The 17,462-nt window shown below is 43.0% G+C and overlaps 1 protein-coding gene across 8 annotated transcripts in view; it reads left to right on the top strand.

Annotated features, from left to right (window-relative positions):
- Nucleotides 1-17,462, top strand: part of MIX23 (mitochondrial matrix import factor 23) — a 19,459-nt gene extending 1,997 nt beyond the window's left edge. The window contains exons 3-9 of one of the 8 annotated variants that reach the window (XM_027730281.2): nucleotides 101-247; nucleotides 2,547-2,606; nucleotides 6,119-6,538; nucleotides 7,546-12,503; nucleotides 12,967-13,049; nucleotides 15,762-15,863; nucleotides 17,240-17,462. In XM_027730281.2, the coding sequence (XP_027586082.1) occupies nucleotides 101-247; nucleotides 2,547-2,606; nucleotides 6,119-6,169 (258 nt within the window). In that variant the 3' untranslated portion in view covers nucleotides 6,170-6,538; nucleotides 7,546-12,503; nucleotides 12,967-13,049; nucleotides 15,762-15,863; nucleotides 17,240-17,462. Of the gene's footprint in view, nucleotides 1-100; nucleotides 248-2,546; nucleotides 2,607-6,118; nucleotides 12,504-12,966; nucleotides 13,050-15,761; nucleotides 15,864-17,239 lie in introns of all 8 variants that reach the window. The other 7 variants (XM_039388900.1, XM_039388903.1, XM_039388902.1 and 4 more) reach the window with 7 other exon arrangements.

The following is a 17,462-nucleotide window of genomic DNA, read 5'->3' as shown; positions in this document are numbered from 1 at the left end:
GTACAACAATACTGACTTCAGAAAGTTTCGCTTTTAACTTGTACCTCAGAGTTTTTTGTTCTTTTTGAGTTGTTGTGACCTTCTTTCTCTCCCCACTTAGTTGATGAACGCTCACACCAATAGAGAAAGAATCATCAAAAACTGCATCGCTCAGACTTCCAGTGTAGTGAAAACTCTCAGAGAAGAGAGGGAAAAGGCCCAGGATGATGTAGCATTATTAAAGCAACTCAGGAAAGAGCAGACAAAGGTGAGTGGTGGAGCTTTTTAGAGATCTCTTATAGAGGAAGAAGAGGGTATCTTTCCCAAGTGGAAAGAGAGAAAGAAGTAATGGAGAGAACCTGAAGTGGATCCTGACTCAGGCAGTCTTTTCTGGGATTCTTGTTGACTGGATTTGTGAGAACCATTTTCCTTATCTATCAAGACAGAGCTTCTTTTATCCTGCAAGTGAAGCTTTTTCTGAGGTTATGTTACACAAATGCCATAGAAAAACACTTGCACTTCCCCATGGTGGACTCTAACCTTCACTGACTGACTCCACTTACTTTTCCTGTCCTCTACAAGGAGCTACCAGGCAACCTTGAATTCCACTTAACCATCTTTTTTTTCTATTTAATATTTTTTGGACTAATATTTTGAGTACCTCGTGGTGGTGCGAGAAAGACCTCTGGGTTTGCATAAGAAATTCTGATGAGCAAATGCCCCCTCAGCCTTCTGGCCTCTGAGTGGAAAGTGTACTTCACCAGAGGTGAACAGAGGTGATTGAGAGGGAGTATCAGTAGTGAAGAAAGGAGCCCTGCTGAAGTTCTTGGCCCCATTCCAGGGCCCCTTTGGTAAGGGAAAGGATACAGAAAGAACTGTGTGGCAGGCGAGTGGTTTTATTCTTAAAGCCTCACTTAAACTTCTAACAAGCATCCATATTAGTTTGGGTAAAACCAGAATGGTAGCTTAGTATTTTCTACAGATTTTGTTTGCAGAGCCAATTCTTTAAATTGTTTAGTTACTGAGCCCAGAACTTCTCACTGAAAACACTAGGAGGATCATAGTGATAATGTTTAATGATTAGAGGTGATTTTAAATGTTAAAAGCAGTCCGTGATTTGGAAACCTCTCAGAAATTTTTTGACAAGATGACCTCAAATTTGCACTTGGACTTTATGAGGTGTAATCCCCCTGCTTTGTTTGTTTTTTTTGTTTTCCGTAAGAGTTGTGGTTTTTTCTACAGCTCAAAAAAGCTGTCTGAATGCATCCTGGTTTTAAGGTTATGCATTTCAAATGTATATTCACTTGATTGCAATACAGATCTCTTTTCTCTCTTTATAAGTGTTTCTGTCATCCTGCTAGTGGTACAAATTAGTGGACTTTATCCAAAATTATTACTTCTGGGTCATTGAAGAAGACTGGAGTAGAAAACTTGGAGTAGTAGTTTCTCTGAACTGCAGAAGATACTCTGAGTGTTTATTTTATGGAATTATTGTGGTCATCTAGTCACTGTGGATGCTGGATTGGTATTTCAAACAGTTTGAAGTCTCGTTGAGTAGGTGAAAGTCCACCCAACAACTCTAGTTGCTCTGTGTGCCTGAACATCTTACTTGGAAGGTTTTTGATGGGACTTCTGTCTTGGCTTGCACCTATTCAACAAGACTCTGGTTGGAACTGTATATTGAAAATGGATCAACTCTGATCTTCAGTCTGTTGTGTTAAAGACTCCCAAAAAAAATATATCCTAGATGTGGGCAAAAATGGCAGATGGTTCTTATATCTCCTGCTGTCACTTCAGGACCAAATTACTGCAGATCACCTGAACACAATAGATCCGATAGATGCGAGACCCCAAAGAGATTCTTATGTTTCTCGTGGGTTGAGTGAGTGCTCACGAACTGTGTATTGTGGTAGTTCTTGCTGGAGCTTTTGTATCTGTGCACACCTGATTTGTCCTGCTGTGATGATATAAAATAAAAATTGGTTCAGATCACACAAACATATGTGATCAGACTGCAAACCATTTTTGGTCAGCGCACAGAATAGATGGCAAAGGAAGTAGAGAGGGTCTCTTTATGATCTTAATTTTGAATCCAGAATCTGAGGTCTGTGTTCAATCCTAGCTTTGCTGCCAGCTCCCTATATGACTCTAATAGTACAAGAATGACAACTCAAGACTGCAGAGCTAACCCCAGCCCTGGCATTCGCTGTGCTGAATGCTTGAATTAGGTGCAGTTATCTATGTCTGAGAAGCCATTAATGTTAATCAGTTAACTGCTAGCAAATCTTGACAGGCAGTTTTTAAGACTAGAGCATTAGTAATCAGGAGCTGCTTCTGCTAGGTTTGCATTTTGAGTCTGCCTTCACCATGCCCTTGCAGACTTCCCTCTGCCCTGAGCATTGTCTGAATGGAAGGGCCAGGCTCTCAAGATGATTACACCTTCTGGGGGACGGGGAATGCGCACCTGGTGCTGGGGTTGTGAGCTAGAAAGTTGCAATGGTAGTAAATACTGAAGGCTGCAGGGAGGCCCATTTGACAATAATCTCTTTTTCGGTTACTTTTTACAGTTGAAATTGATGCAGTCGGAGCTCAATGTTGAAGAAGTGGTAAACGACAGAAGCTGGAAGGTACTCAGTCACTTAATCGTGATGATTTTCTGTCCCAACAGACAGTCCTGCGCTGGAAATGTGGTATTGGTACCTTATGAAGCAAGTTAATTAGAAATATATGAGGGTAAATGTTTCAAGTCAGTCATTTCCCCAGTTCCTCAGTTCTCAGAGACCTAAACTTTAAAGTTGCACTACAAGGAAAAGTGTTTGATTTAGTGGGGAGAAGAGGACTGTGAATTATTCCCTGTGTCTCTTTCTCCACCTTGCCCAGTGGCCAAGGACTTTGCAGACTTTTCTGTGGTGGCCTATCTGAAAAACTTTCCAAGGCCTCTAACAGTGCCAGAGAAATGGGTCTTTCAAATTTGCCTGTCTGGTGCTGACCCAGGGGAGGGTGTGGCTGTGGAATTTGAACCTTTTTGTGGTCGAATTTCTTCAGGCCTGAACTGACAGTCCATGGTGCAAAGGGCAGCCTTGCCGTTGCTCTCCCGTGTCAGTAGAGGGAGATCAAACCCTCTGGTTTGATGGCCCTAAAATCTGTCTCGTTATAGAGTGATCTTAACACTTAAGCTTAAATTCTGAGGTGGCTGTATTGTGTCACTGCAGCGTTTCACATCTAGCATTCTTCTTTGGTTTGTTGTAGCTTTTCCGAGCTTTCAGTACTGCAGAGAGAACTTTTTTCCCTCTCTAAATGCAAAAAGGATTTTTGCAAATAGCTAGTACTAGCTGCACCTCCATTTTCAATCTCTACTTCATGATTTTAGTTCCCTAGATTGCATAGTTGTAAAAGTGATACAGCTTTGTCTTGTGTGTTCTTCAGTAATTGTGGGCTGATGAGATGAGCATTTACACAGTTTCCATGTATGCTTTGCTATCAGTACTACCTCTGTACTGTCCCAAAAAGCTAAGCATGCCCTTAAGTTTAATTAATTTTAAGCCAGCTCAGATCTGACTAAGCAATGGCAGAGCCTTAACAACACACTGCAGGTCCCCAGTGGCAAATATTTTATGGCAACTCTGCTATAGAGTAACAGCCCCTGCCCTCATCTTCATTCTGAAGCACTGAGTTGATACCAAATTTAATACTGGTCCCAGTGTTTTCTTGTAGCTGCCCTAAGTTTTTTCTAGTGACAGAACTGTCTAATTTTTCCAGAAGATGGAGACTTTATAAGTAGTAAGGTATGAATGGTGCAGGGGTATTTTAGCTTGCTAGCGTATTCCTCAACAAGTGTTAAAGAGTGGGGCTTGAGGAGATAACTATTTCTAGATTTTATCTTCAGCTCTGCTATCATGCTCTGAATATACACTTAATTGTCTTATTAAGCTGCCTGTGAAAATAGGTCACTGAAGGAATTAGAACCAGTCACAGTTGTGGGCAAAATGCAGTTTGTTACGTGGAAGTGGTTATTGGTTTGCAGGCTGGTGTTTTGCTGTTGCAGACTTCTAGCTGGGAAATACACTCACTTATTTCCCTTAACCCTAACCAACTGTAAACTGATTGGAAAAACCTGATTAGGAAACAGTTAATTTCAAACACTCTGGCTAGCTGTACCAGTAGTGGCATACAGAAAGATGCTGCTTTATAGAAATGCATGCAGTGGAATTTGGATGATGCCAGACAAGGAATTGACTTTCAAAACAAACCACTTGCATCAGTCTCTGTACAGCACCTTGACACTGGAGTTTATCGTTGGAGTATTTTATACTAATATGTAAAAGCCACCAAAATCAAACTTCTGCATAGCAACATTAATGTTAAGGTTTCTCAGGCACTGTTTTTCCTGTCTGAAAAATGAGAATAGCACTTCACAGGTAGACCAATGGAGTTAAAGGGACCCGAATAACACACTTGAGTCAATGATCCTGAAAGTAAGAGGCAGTGTTAGTAAGAGTATAGTATTGATCTTCCTTCTATGGGTTGTGGAGTTAACTGGTAAAGATGCTTTAAAAAGTTTATATGATAGCAAGCAAGCTAGTGTGGGTTTTGATGCAAGAGACCCTTGCAGTGTTTTTGAGCGTATTTCCAGTATCCTTTTAGACTTATATGCCATTTAAATGTCTTTAATAGACAATGGACAAAAGTGGTGCAATTTGTTTAATATTAAAATGCTTCTGAATTGAAACCCTCTGTTACTCTTAATTTCTACAGTTTCCTCCTATCCCTGATCTGATCTCAAACATTTACATAATCTTAACTCTGCCAGAGGTGTCCATTGCATGTGGTAACATAATGATAACATAACTTGCATATGAAAGTGAAAGTGAGTGAAAGAAACTATATCACAACTTCTGTTTTCTACAATATGAAGCAGTTTCTAATACAAGTCTGTTTTATAAAATACATGTGAAAGTAAGTTGAAAATTACTCAAAAATTGTTGAGAATCAATGCTGTAACTAATGTGTGCTCCAAACTTTTGCTCAAGATGGGTTTTGAACTCTGAATAAGGAGATCAGCTATAGAAGTAGAAGATTCTAGGAAGAAACAGCTTGAAATAACATATTTATATAAAGTGATGCATAACTTCCCCAAAATTACAAGATCACTCACTTTGTAAAGCCAATGGGACAGTTCACCAAACTTGATATCCTGATGATCGTGGGCATTTGGGTCTGCCAAGTCCCTGCACAGCTTGGCTAAATGCACTCTTGTGGGAGTGCTGGTGGGGCACCCAACAGCTGCCAGTGCCTCGACTTGGTGCTGGGTGGTGCTTGTATCACTTTTGAGGCATGTGCAGGACCAAGTTTGGAGGCCAGTCACTACATAACTGACTGGCTTGTGAGAGCCCCTGGCGACTTTGGTGGGAGCCTGCATGTTTTGCTTTTGATTCAGACTGCCTTCCTTTAAATAGTCCTGTTTATTGGCCTTCCTTAGGGCAGGCAGTCTGCTTGACAAGGCCTGCAGCAGGTCAAGCTAAATATACAGGATCATCAGGATCCGGTTCTGTGTGCTAAATTTTACCCAGAGAAGGTGCCAGAGGTGAGTGAGGCAAGAGCGCTGTGCCCTTTGCATGGGAGTGCTGGCAGCACCGGCACCTGCTGGCAGATAACTGAGTGTCACTGTGGCTTCCAGGAGCCCTGGCCCCTCTTCTTAGCTGTCATGACAATGTAAAATATGTTTGCTCAGGAAAGAGAGGAAAACAGCATCCACGTTTGAATGTCAGAGTGAACGTAATGGAACACAACCATTCAGGAGCCTTCCAGTGATTCTATTGCTCCCTTTTAAAAACAAAAAGTCATCAGCATCTTGGATGGTAACAGACTACCAGGATTAAGAGTCTGCCTTGTCTGAGGGTGAGCACTTAGTGCTGTGCAGTTCCCCAGCATCAGGCTACAAACTTTGCGTTCACTAAAGCCAGGAGAGAAGGTGAATGGAGACAGATGCCTTGGTAAGTGCCATTTATTGGTACATGAGTACTGGGCAGCCTGAGATGTGTGCTATGTGAAGAGGTCATTGCCTGAACTAGCTGTGTAGTTTTATTAATCTCCTGGATGAGGGCTGACTTGCTTTTGCTCTTCTGTTTTGGTGTCTCAGGTATTTAATGAGCGGTGCCGAATTCACTACAAGCCTCCAAAGAGTCAATGATGTGGAATATTTTCCATCAAGGTGGTCCATAACTGTGAGAGCCAAACTGGAAAGAGACCTTGGGTGAGCTGTATTGGGACCCTCCAGAACCAGTAGAACCCAGTCTTGTTTTGTTTTGGACCTACTTAGCTGACATCTCAAGGCTGAAGTGATTCTCCTGTAATTGAGAGAAAACAATTCATCTTTTGTACCAAATATGTGAACAAATGAGTTTTATAGTATTAAAATAATTTTCAAATGGAATGCAAAACTGGCATCTTTCTTGAACTTCTACAGCTTCAGCAGTCCCAGAGGGGAAGAAACAGTAAAAGGCCTCTCTGAGCAGGGAAGACAAGGCTCTCCCTGACCTGGTGCCTGCTAAACTATCAAGTGAGCGTGGTATGTTTGTGCAACAAATCTGCTAAAGACTGCAAGGAAATAAAAATTGCAGAATAATCAGCATGTGTAGTAGGTTCAGCATCCCTGAAAGTAAGAAACTGTCAGCATTGTTCCAAACTGCTTAACAGGAACAGCATTGGCTCAGAGCTGTGTGTGGATACAGGTTTACCATTGCTCCTACAATGCTGACAGGCAGCATCTGTTGCATACTGTCCTTTAGTATGTGTTACCAAGTTCTGAATTTTTCCTTTGTGTAGGGAATGAGGTGTTGATTAAAACCACTTTGAGTTGGAGATGAAGCTATGACTCCTTTGGGAATGAGACAGTTAACAGTCCAGTGATTATTTTTTGTCCCACCTTCTGAACCTTTAAAATTAATTCTACAAGTGCATTGCTTTTGAGCTGAGAAAAGACCCGTGCATAGCTGACCTTGTTGATTCTGGCCATAGTGTTGTGTTAGGAAGCTTTAATGCAATACCCCTGCAGTAATAGACAGTTAAGTATGAGGAAGACTGAATTAATAATAATTATACCTTTATTTTTTACTAACTCAAGCTGTCAGTCAAATTACAAGGTCTGCATGGTTGCCAGCTAGTTTTATTTCTCAGTCATATATCTTTAATATATCTTTAATAACCACTGGATTTGAACAGAGCATTAAAAATACAGGCTCCATCTTGCAAAGACTTTGGAATTCAGCAAGAGGAATGAAATTACTGCATACTCTCAAGATACCTAAAAGCTGTGCATATATGGGGGGTGGCAAGTACGTGCAGGACCTTTGACACTGAAAGCTGGCAAAGATCTGTGCAGTATCATCTGTTTTATAGTTGTTTGTCCAATAGAGACTGCAGCTACTTGGTGACCTTTTATTTTTAGGCAGCAAGGTCATTTAGTCTCACTTTTTTTTTCTGAGAATGAGGCAGAAATATATTTTAAATCTTTGAGGATGTAAATCCTAATGTTCAAACTTCATTTTTTTTCCTTTTTTTCTCAAGGTACTGCAACTGTTCTATGCAGAACTTTATTCGAGTTGGAGCACTCATCTCATTCTTGAAGATTTCTCATTGTTTTTCTGCAACTCTGAAAGCAGAAAACGTGTTTGTTCATCAACCGTTAAATTCTTATAATTGTTTTTCATCAAAACGGAAATCAAATACTGCTCAGAACTATGGGCTGAATTAGCAGTAACCTAAATTCATGACATGATCAATTAATGAGATGTTGAGACCAGTCAGCTTTTATTTCCAAGTCGGTACTTTAATAGTGACCTCTTCTGTAGGTGTCTAAAATACTTGTTCTCTCCGTGGCTTGGGTCAAGGACAAATTCTCCTTTTAAGCTAGTTGTATGATAGAGTCTTCTGCTAGCGTAAAGAGTTGGCATCAATACTCTTGAAATTTAATCTTGTGTTTCTGTAGAAACTAGAGACTGTAATGAGAATTAATCATTGTCCTCCTTTATCCATCCAGATGTTTGCTCAGCTGTTGTGGGAAAACTTATTCGCTTTAGCAGATGCTGTGAAAAATGACCTGTGAAATGGATGTGATACATACACAGATTTTTTTTTTGTAATTTGTTATGAGAAAACTGTGTAAAACTAAAACACCAAAAAGCCAATCCAACGTAACATTATTTTCATTTTGAATGTAAGGGCAAAGAAGTAGCCCTCTACAAAGCTGTCTCTGAAATACTTCAGACACCATAAGAAGACTCCTAAGTCCCAAACATCCCTTCTTTGGGTGTCTGCAGCTTGTATGCAGAGGGTTGAACTAAGAAGTTGTATTGCTCCATTTAGTTTGTTCTGAGTGCTGAGGGATATCTCTTACAGTAGTCCATGGCAAATCATGTGGATCAGAGGCTGTTTATATCTTGCTGTTGAACTTGGTGGAACAAGAAGGTGAGTAAGTGGAATTGCATGCTGTGCTTTGGGGCATGGGGCAGGAGAACATGGCTCTGCTATTTTCTGAGTCTTTCAGATGTGCCTGTGAAGGGGGATGGTTTGTGATGGTCTGAAATGGCATTGGTATGAACTGTGGGCCACACTGAACACAGGCCGGTAAAATCTCTATCTAGTGACCCCATCCATTCTAGGATCAGGCTTAGTCTGGATTGAATCTTGCTTCAGCGTTACCATGGAGGTAGTTACAAAACTACTGGGCTGCTTGGTGTCACATGGGAATCAAATAATGGACCCTACAAATAGCACGATGAAATCCTTTTCCTGGTTTTAACTTTTATTTCTGCAAGTAAAGGCACTTGAGCACAACTGTTGGCCCTGTCCAGAGTCCAAGACATCCTTACTCCTGTACTAGGGCTTTCCCATTTCTTGGAAGTGGTGAATAGAGGTGGACAGATCCCACTTGCTTGGAAAGTCCTCTCAAGTTTGTGCATCTTATTTTCTTCTGCAAAATAGAAGGAGGTGTGTTTTTGCTGGCACTCAGTGCTGTTGTGTTCTGCAGCCTGTAGGCATGAAAGAGTGATGAAACAGGAAATTTCTTTACAGAACGTATTTAAGGGTAGGCTTTGGTTGTCTAGAAGCCTAGTGAGGGGAAGAGGCTCTTTACTGGCACTATAGGCTCACCATAGGCTGGAATACGATGACTTTGTTCTGCTGAAGGTCAGGCATCTGTTAGTTCTTGTTGATTTCAGGGTCTGTAGCAGGAGGGGAAACCTTTTTTGCAGACCAGCATGTTGAAAATCAAGGCTGATGTTACTGTGGAGATAAAAAAAGATCTTCAACTGGTACATGGATGGCTGCTTTCCTCTTGAAGCTCTTAAAAGCGTTCAGATCATGTATCATATAATCCAGTCACAATTAGGTGTCTGACTTCATTTCTGGTTTAAAGATGACTTGTAAATACATAACTCTGCGGTTTGGATTTTGGTCGGTTTTTTTTTATATTTTTGTTTGCTTTGTTTTGTTACTGTACCAGTGTTTTTATTTACTGTAGCTTGTAGTTTTTCAACTTGCATATACCGGACCAGGGCATAGTGGCCTGCAAGCTGTAAACTTTGTTTCTTCCTTATTGGGGTAGTGCATGGTGCAAGATGTTCCTCAGCTTCACGACTCTAAAGAATGCCAGAGATGTTCTGCCAGAAGAGATTCTCCAATATAACAGCAGTAAATTGAAGGCAAACTCTCATCTGTGCAAATGCAGAGTGCAGGCTGGAATGGTACGTAAGATCAGAGGTCACAAATCCTAAAAGAGGGGACAGGCGTTAGCTTGTTGATGTTGTGCAGGGGATGGAATGGGAGCCACCGTTCTTTTCATGCTTTTGTTCCAAATCCTGTTTTGTTACATCTGAAGATGACTAGAGAGGAGTGTAGGCAAAGGTTGCCTAGGATGAGGTTAATCCATTGCCACTGACCATCTTTGATGACAGGTCTGTGAAACGTCAGCACTTCAAAGTGACTTCCTGAAGTATGTGTGCAGGATGAGTACTGCATCCCAGTCTTAAAACTATCACTGGATTTTGGGACAGCCATTAGCAGTTTTAGCAGCTCTCATTCTCATTATTCCTGAGACCTGGAAGCATTTTTCTCTTGGTTCAGAAAGATGTTGTCTCAAGACAACTGTTTCTCCTCAGATGCTTTTCATGCCCTCCCATAGCACTGCTGCTCAAGTTTGGGAAATTCTGCAACACCTTTATCAGTAACAGCTCTAACACTGATCTATATACTGTTGAGTTTAGGGCCCCTAGAGCCCCAGATTCCGAATCTCAGGTCCTTTGTATCAAGAACAGGCCTAGAAGTCAGGTGTGAAGTCCTTGTTTAGAGCCTGTTGCATCACTTGTCACCTGTGAGGAGGAGGGTCAGTAGCCTGGGTAGCACACTGGTAAGTCTGTGCTACACAGACCCCACTGTTGTGGCCATAAACACGCTTGTTTTGGGCAAACTGCCTTGTGCTGATTGCAGCAGAAGTGCCCTTTGCCTGTGTGCAGCCCGTAGTCTCATTTCACCTATTCCCATGTACCCACCCCTGGAGACTACAAATTGTCTGGTCTCTTGGTGCTTCTCTGGTCCTTGCTCTGGAACAATATTCCTCCTGTTTTCTGGAGAGAGGGAAAGAGGCAGGAATACCAAGGGGGAGTAATTTTTTTTGAGGTCTGGAAGTGTTAGTTCTCCCTTTACCTGGGAGGGCTGGTAACACTTCTTAGTTGTCCCTCAGTAGGTTTTGAGCTTTTTCCATTCAGATATGGTCATGAATGTGACTGTGCCATGTGTCCGTAACTGGGAATTAATCCTTCTGACTCTATATTCTGCATGTTGCCTGTTTCAGCAGTGTACCTTGGCATTAGGAGAGCAATTGTGCACACACTGCTCCTCTAGCAAGAGGGATCGTACTTTGTCTTCAAAGAACTTGGCACTCGGGTTTGAGTTGAAATGCAAATGTTACTGTATATTCAGTTGTTATTATGTATTGCCTGAATGCAGCTCTAGAGCTTCTGATGAGAAAGATGCAGAAATACCATTCTTGCAGTACTCACCAGAAGCTGGAATTTAATTTTTTCTATTTCTGGTGCTGGTGTTTACCTTGGCACCTTTCTGGTTAGGCCGAGGGAAGTCAAGTCACTGAAGACAAGATGCAATCTGCTCCCCTTTTGCATTGGGAAGGATACTGAGGTAATAAAATTCCAAGTTGAACGGGACCTGCAGTAGGGAAACTACTGCATGCTTTCTTCTGATCTTGAAAGGTATTGGGACTTATGGGATGTGACTTTGATCCATTTCCTAAGTACACAGAGCAGTTATCTGCACATGGATGGAGAGGCAAGAGATTCCATTTGCAGCCCAAAACAATTGTCTTGAGATGTAGGTGGCTGGAGTCCAGTGTTTGCTTTTCTTATTAACCTGAAGACTGAACTCTCTTAAGATTCTTAAAGTGCTTTTTACATTTATTAGTAGTATTATCAGCATTTTACATTGCTTCCCCTCCCCCCATTTTCCCAGTTAGTTGGCTTCTCCAGTTCAGTAATGGTAGGCTCCATGTGTTGTAGGTCCCATGATTCCATGACAGTGTGGGATGATGACCCAGGAGCCAGGCAATGGTGAAGGCTGCCTATTTATGGCCTACAGTGGGTACCCTCTACGTTATCTTTGTGGATGGAGATGGGCATGGTTGACATCAAGAAAGGATGTGTTGGCCAAAGGAGGAGGTGCTGTGTGATTCAAAGAAACCTTTGAACAATCTGAAAAGCAATTTATTACGGCCGGAGAATGCGAAAGGGGCAGATGTTTTCCCCAGTGCACTCCACTGAGCAAAGGAATACCATAACTTTTTATACAGTTTGAAAGTAGCAAGTTTAAAATGATCTATACACACACTCTTCTTGCAGTCTGCCTTATCTAAATAGACACTTAGTTTTACCTCCTATTCTTACCATTATAGAGTAGTTACCTAAAGTTTTATCATTTCAAACAGTTTCAGGTTCCCCACCCCTCTCTACGTGCTAAAAAGCATTCCCTGATCCCTAAGCTGTTTTTATCTTAATTGCCCACAGTTTGGGCAGAAACTTTTAAGCAGTTTTACATTTTGCAAAGTCACACTTACATAGCTAAATTAACATAGCTAAATTTTATTTCACTTTCATTTCTATTTCAGTGGAGCCAGGATGATCATCTTTTGGCTCTGACAAACAGAACAGACCAGAACAAAATCGTAAGACTGGAACCTTGAAGCATACCAGGCCCAAAAATTAAGATTCATTGAACAGGAAACGCAACCCCCCTGCATATGTTAATAAGGTTAATGAAGTACTTGCTACCACACATGACTATGTTACTCAGCTCTCCACTTCTATCACGCCATACGTAACAAGAGGAGGAGGAGACAATTGGGCTGTATATAAGGAGGGTAGAAACTTCATCGAAGTACGGGGAAGACCCAAAAAGACCTCAGGGACAGTCAACGGACGACTCTCCTCTCTCTCATCCCAAGCAGGAACGTCTTTGTGGTAAGCCTTTGTGTCTGATTGTTACTATTCCCCGGGTTAGTAAAACATTATTATTGTTGTTAGAGCTTTGTTGCAGCAGGTGCATTTACCAATGGCAATTTCAAATCTGAATTTCTGTTGCTTCAATAAACCGAACTGTTTGTGAATCTGTGAGATTCACAGAAGTTCTCCTTGATTGCAATCAAAGTGTAAACCACACTATTTGTGAATCTGTGCTCGTGGAAGTTCCTATTGAACATGACTAGAGTTACAGTGATGACTTGCTTCTAATCCTAAATTAAGTGTAGCCATACCCAGCCCCTGTTGCCCCAAGGCCCAGCTGGAATGCAGGGGGGTTTATTTTCTGACAGATTTCTTACTTTTAATTCAACATACTCGTGTCTCTGTATATGTGTGTGTATATATATATATCTGCAAGATACCTGGTGACTCTGCTCAGACTGTGCTAAACTTCCCTTTTCAGAACCACCTGTCATGTCAGCTATCGTTGGGGGCTTATCTCCCCCCAAGCCTGCTACTGAAGACATCCAGGATATCGCCAACGCGGTGAGTTGTGCCTAGTCTATAGATGAAGTCTGTGTGTGCAAAGAGCTGAGTGCTGAAGGTTGTGTAAAGGCTGAGAGACCAGATGCTGATACTGAAGCAGGGTTTAAAGTGGCTACCTTCAGTGAATGTTCACATATTGTTCAAAGCCCAGCTCTGCTATGCCAGCACTGAAATGGCTTGTTTGAAATGAGAGGAGGCGTATTTGAAGGGAGAAGCTTGTATGTGGTAGAAGTAATTCCTCCCTGAAGGCCATGGATGGGACCAACTACATGCCAGTCTGCCCTAAAAAATGATTTAAACAGGACAAGGCAACGGATAAATGGTATGTTCTCTGCTGGCATTGTTTTCTGGAGTCACAACTATGATGCAAGGGCAAATAGTGAGCCCGTGGGGCAAGGTGAGCTTGGCACAAGGCAGGCAGGTGGTTGGTCACAGGCAGTGGTCCTGTCCTGGAAGCAGTTGTGATAGCAGCAGCCCTGCAGTACAGCAGCTCTTTTTCAAATCAGTATAAATTGCATCCTTAGGAGCTGGAGGGGAGCAACGTGGCACGGGAAGACTCCGTCTGTGTGTCCCGTCTTGTCTTCCCACTCACCTGAGCCCCTTCATCCTCTGTCTTCAAGATGAGTTCTTCCCTCTTGAGCCATTGCACCAAGTGTAATTTATGCCATCCTTGAGGAAAGACCCCCAGGAAAGGGTGGGGCTGAAACCATCAGCCAACACTGCTGCACACTCCCTGTGCAGGGCTCCCAGCAGGATTGATTTAGGCAGTGCACAGGTGGAGGGGATATCGTTTAAAACCCGCTTTGCTTACTTGAAGGTATTTAATGTCACACAAGGCTTGTGATTTAGCAGAGGGATACAAATATTCTGCTAACTCCATGCAGATCTAATTACTCTCCGGAAAATGTAGCAATTGCAATACACAGTTCAGTGATGACACTGGTGTGGTCTCCGTCGCTGGTCTGTATAACACGCTCCCTGTCACGGCACTAAGCTCCTCAGTCCCCAGGAAGGGGTCGGTGGGTTGAAGCCACTTCTAGCCAGCTGTTTTTTTCAAAATTCTTGTGTTCCCTGTTTAGTTTTTATACTGTGTGTTGGGCAGAGCCACGTATTCACTCCCTCCATGCTGGTCTGGCTAATTCAGGAGGGTGTTCCCTTTCATTTATTGAGCTCAGGAAGTTACACCACCTGAATGATTCCCTCGATTGACAGAGCTATTTGTCTAAAACACCCTGTGGTCCCCTTGGTGTTGAGGTAAAGTCAGCTTATCTGCAAAAGCTGTGGTCAGTCACACCCTGCATTATCCCAGGGGGTTTTGTGGGCAGCACATTGCCCTCCCCAGCTCCCCTGAGCCTTCTCCCGTTGTGGGGCTTAATTGCTGAGAAACAGCTGGGCTCACCAGAGTTGGGTATATGTACATGGGGGAGGGCTGAAGTATGGGGTAACAGGTCAGTCAGAGGGGAGATAATTTACTGCAGAACAGAAAGAGAAAAGGATGATCTACAATTGCTTGGGGGACACCAATTGAATGACTCAGGAGCAGTATCACTGTTCCTCCTCTGCTGGCACAAGTGGTTGTAGGAGCAGCACTTGTAGAGATGAGGAATTCCCTGTTACCTATGGAGGGGAGACCCTAGCAGGGACTTGTAGCACCTTTGTGTATTTGCCATTCGTGTTTGCTCATGTGTAAGATGAGGAGGGCAATGTCTCAGGCCAGCTGGGGGCTTGAAATTTGACTAATGAGTCTTGTGAAATGCCTCAAGGGCTTCCTTTGAACATGGCTGGGCCAGTGCAGTGTCCCAGATACTGAGCTACATTTTCAGTGCTGGGCTGTGTCATTCCTGGGTGATCCAAAGTATTTCAGCACTAGGCTGTCAGTGAGCAAACAGGCTCAAATTCCAAATATGAATGCTGGTTTCAGGCTGTGCTAATGCTCCCAAAGTACAGGGCAAATATGGCATTTGAAATGTGGATGTAGAGATTTTGTTTGATTCCAGAAGAGGAATGATCTTAATTTTGGTGTTCTTTCATTCTCAGTAACTTCAGGAGAATGAAAACAGATGATTCTTTGCTCCTTATTTTCTACCTTGTACTGAGAGCAGGAGAGAGAACTCTTCCTGGTCCCTCCCCATCACAGAGGCTTGGGTATAGTTCTCTAAGGAAAATACCCTTATGCTGGGGCAGTCCTTCTGTGCTTCCAGACTGTGCATATTTTAGAAGAAAAGCATCAGAGGACCTGAGTGCAGCTCTGAGGTTGTGAAACAGAGCAGGGATTTTCAGCCTCCCAGGCTGACTGGCGTGGGCACTGGTGTTCCAGGTGAGGGGAGGTGGCTTGCACTTCTGTGTAACAGTGTGGTTGACACAGGGTGTACCCCGATAGGGGGCATGGCTTGGTGCCTCCATCCTTTGATCCAGAATCAAAAGGGCAGCAAGTAGCAGTTTGCTGTCTGTAGTGAGCAGGAGGCTGTTCAGCTGGACAGCTTTGGAGCAGGGGAAATCAATTAGGAAATCTCCTTCTCACTGGATTTTAAATAGTGCTGGAGGCAGTGCTAGGAAGGAGGGCTGGAGGTCCTGGTGTAAATTGATTTAGAGTGGGGGTTCTGGATTTATTTTATCAAGGATGTATGTTTGAAAGGATGGGATTTGAAGTGGTAGATGTGAGAGAAAAGCCTGAGTATGAACGTGCCAACCATTTTTCCTTTTCTTTTACAGGTGAAACTACAGCTTGAACTCAGGGTACAAAGGAGATATGACATCTTTAGAGCCATACTCTACAGGACTCAAGTAGTTGCTGGGATGATGTACTTGATTAAGGTTTGTATATGATATAGGAGGGAGTGCTTTGCAGTTCAACAATATAGGTGACGTGCAGAGTAGCTTAGAGCTGGAAAGAGAAGCAGATGTGGTAGAAAAGCATCTGATGTGAGTAATAGAGTTGAGGAGTATCTCAGGATGTTTATAAAATTCCTCTCTTCGGCACTACTGTAGAAGAGGAATAGTTCTTTCTGTATTTTCCAAACCCTCTCTCTGCTGTGGAGGAAAAACCGGTCCTGCTTAGTTTAGATCCCTCTGAGAGCACCATTCATCCTCTACTAGAAAACCTCGCCCACGTCTGTGAGCAGCTTTCTGTGAAGTAGCACGGAAGAACTTGCTGGGTGTGGTTTGCATCTGAAGGCCAGCAGGCACTGCTGAGCAGCAGGCTGGCCTTCTGGAGCAGAGCACACATGGCATGGGATTGCTGTCTCTCAAACCCCACGTGTGTGGGGACATGTGCCTGGTGGGACAGGCTCCCCTGACAAGGGTCAGAATCTTTATGAAAGAAATTGTCTGGTAGCATCTGGGGGAGAGTAATTCTGCAGAGAGATGTGGTGAGCACTTGCTCCACGCTTCTCATATTTAGTTGATGGCAGGAAGGACAGACAGTGTGAAACATCTCTCCCAGGTGCTTTTTTAAAATAACACCAGTTGTTTGTGCTCTGTGGGCACCAGGGGACTGTACTGACCGACTACCTCTTCTGTGGCTAGTCAGAGTCTTAGCTACATGATTGATATTTATCCTTTCCTTGCTCCTGTGAGATGGGCTTTCACGTTGTGGACAAAGCACTGAGTAATGAAGAGTAACAATTTACTAGAGGGCTGAAGTACAGCCAGAAGTCATGCCCAGTTGCATCCCAGATTTGTCTCTTCTTTGCCAATCTGCAGACAAGGCTTTCAGGTTGTCATTGCTTCTCAGGACCACATGCTGGTTTGGGATGGATCTTCCTGTACTTTCTGAGAGCAGATGTTGTCTCTGCATCTTGTCGCAGCCCTGAGTCATTAAGACTCACTGGGTCTTGTCTTCCACCCTGAGTGTGCCAAGAGGCTGAGAGGTGATGTGCTGACATCTTCGTGACCAAAACAGGGCACCATCAAAACCTTTCTCCTGTTCCGCCTTCTGGTGCTTCCACCCTCAAGCAGTCCTGCTCATTTTCCCTTCATCTGAGATGGAATGTTTTTAATAGAGTTTTCTCCAGGTGTAGACAGCAAGTACTACCCAGATTGGGTGAAGAGCTGTGGAAGTGAAAAGTGGAGATAGAACCTCAAATTAAGCTCCACGGCAAAGACAGTCTTTCAAGTATGTAAAGAGCATCCTTTTGTTTGAACCTGCTTCAAGCCCATGCCCCTCACTTTCCCCCTGTTTTGTTTTCTAGGTCCAAGTTGCTGATACTGAATATGTCCACTTAAAGGTAATTTCGGGCCTTCCTCCGGAGAAGATATTTCCTGCCCTTGTCAGTTTTCAGACTGGCAAGACCGGAGATGATCCTCTGGACCTCTTCTGAGACACGATGAGGGCAGTGCCTCACTTCTACAAGTCACGTGGGGGTTCTGACCATGACAGTAAATGCATGAAAATAAAATAAGGCTTGAAAGCTA

The sequence above is a fragment of the Pipra filicauda genome, unplaced genomic scaffold, assembly GCF_003945595.2.
Source record: "Pipra filicauda isolate LSUMZ 115617 unplaced genomic scaffold, ASM394559v2 scaffold69_size3009148_pilon, whole genome shotgun sequence".
NCBI classification, from domain to species: domain Eukaryota; kingdom Metazoa; phylum Chordata; class Aves; order Passeriformes; family Pipridae; genus Pipra; species Pipra filicauda.
This window is presented reverse-complemented; position numbering and strand designations above follow the sequence as displayed.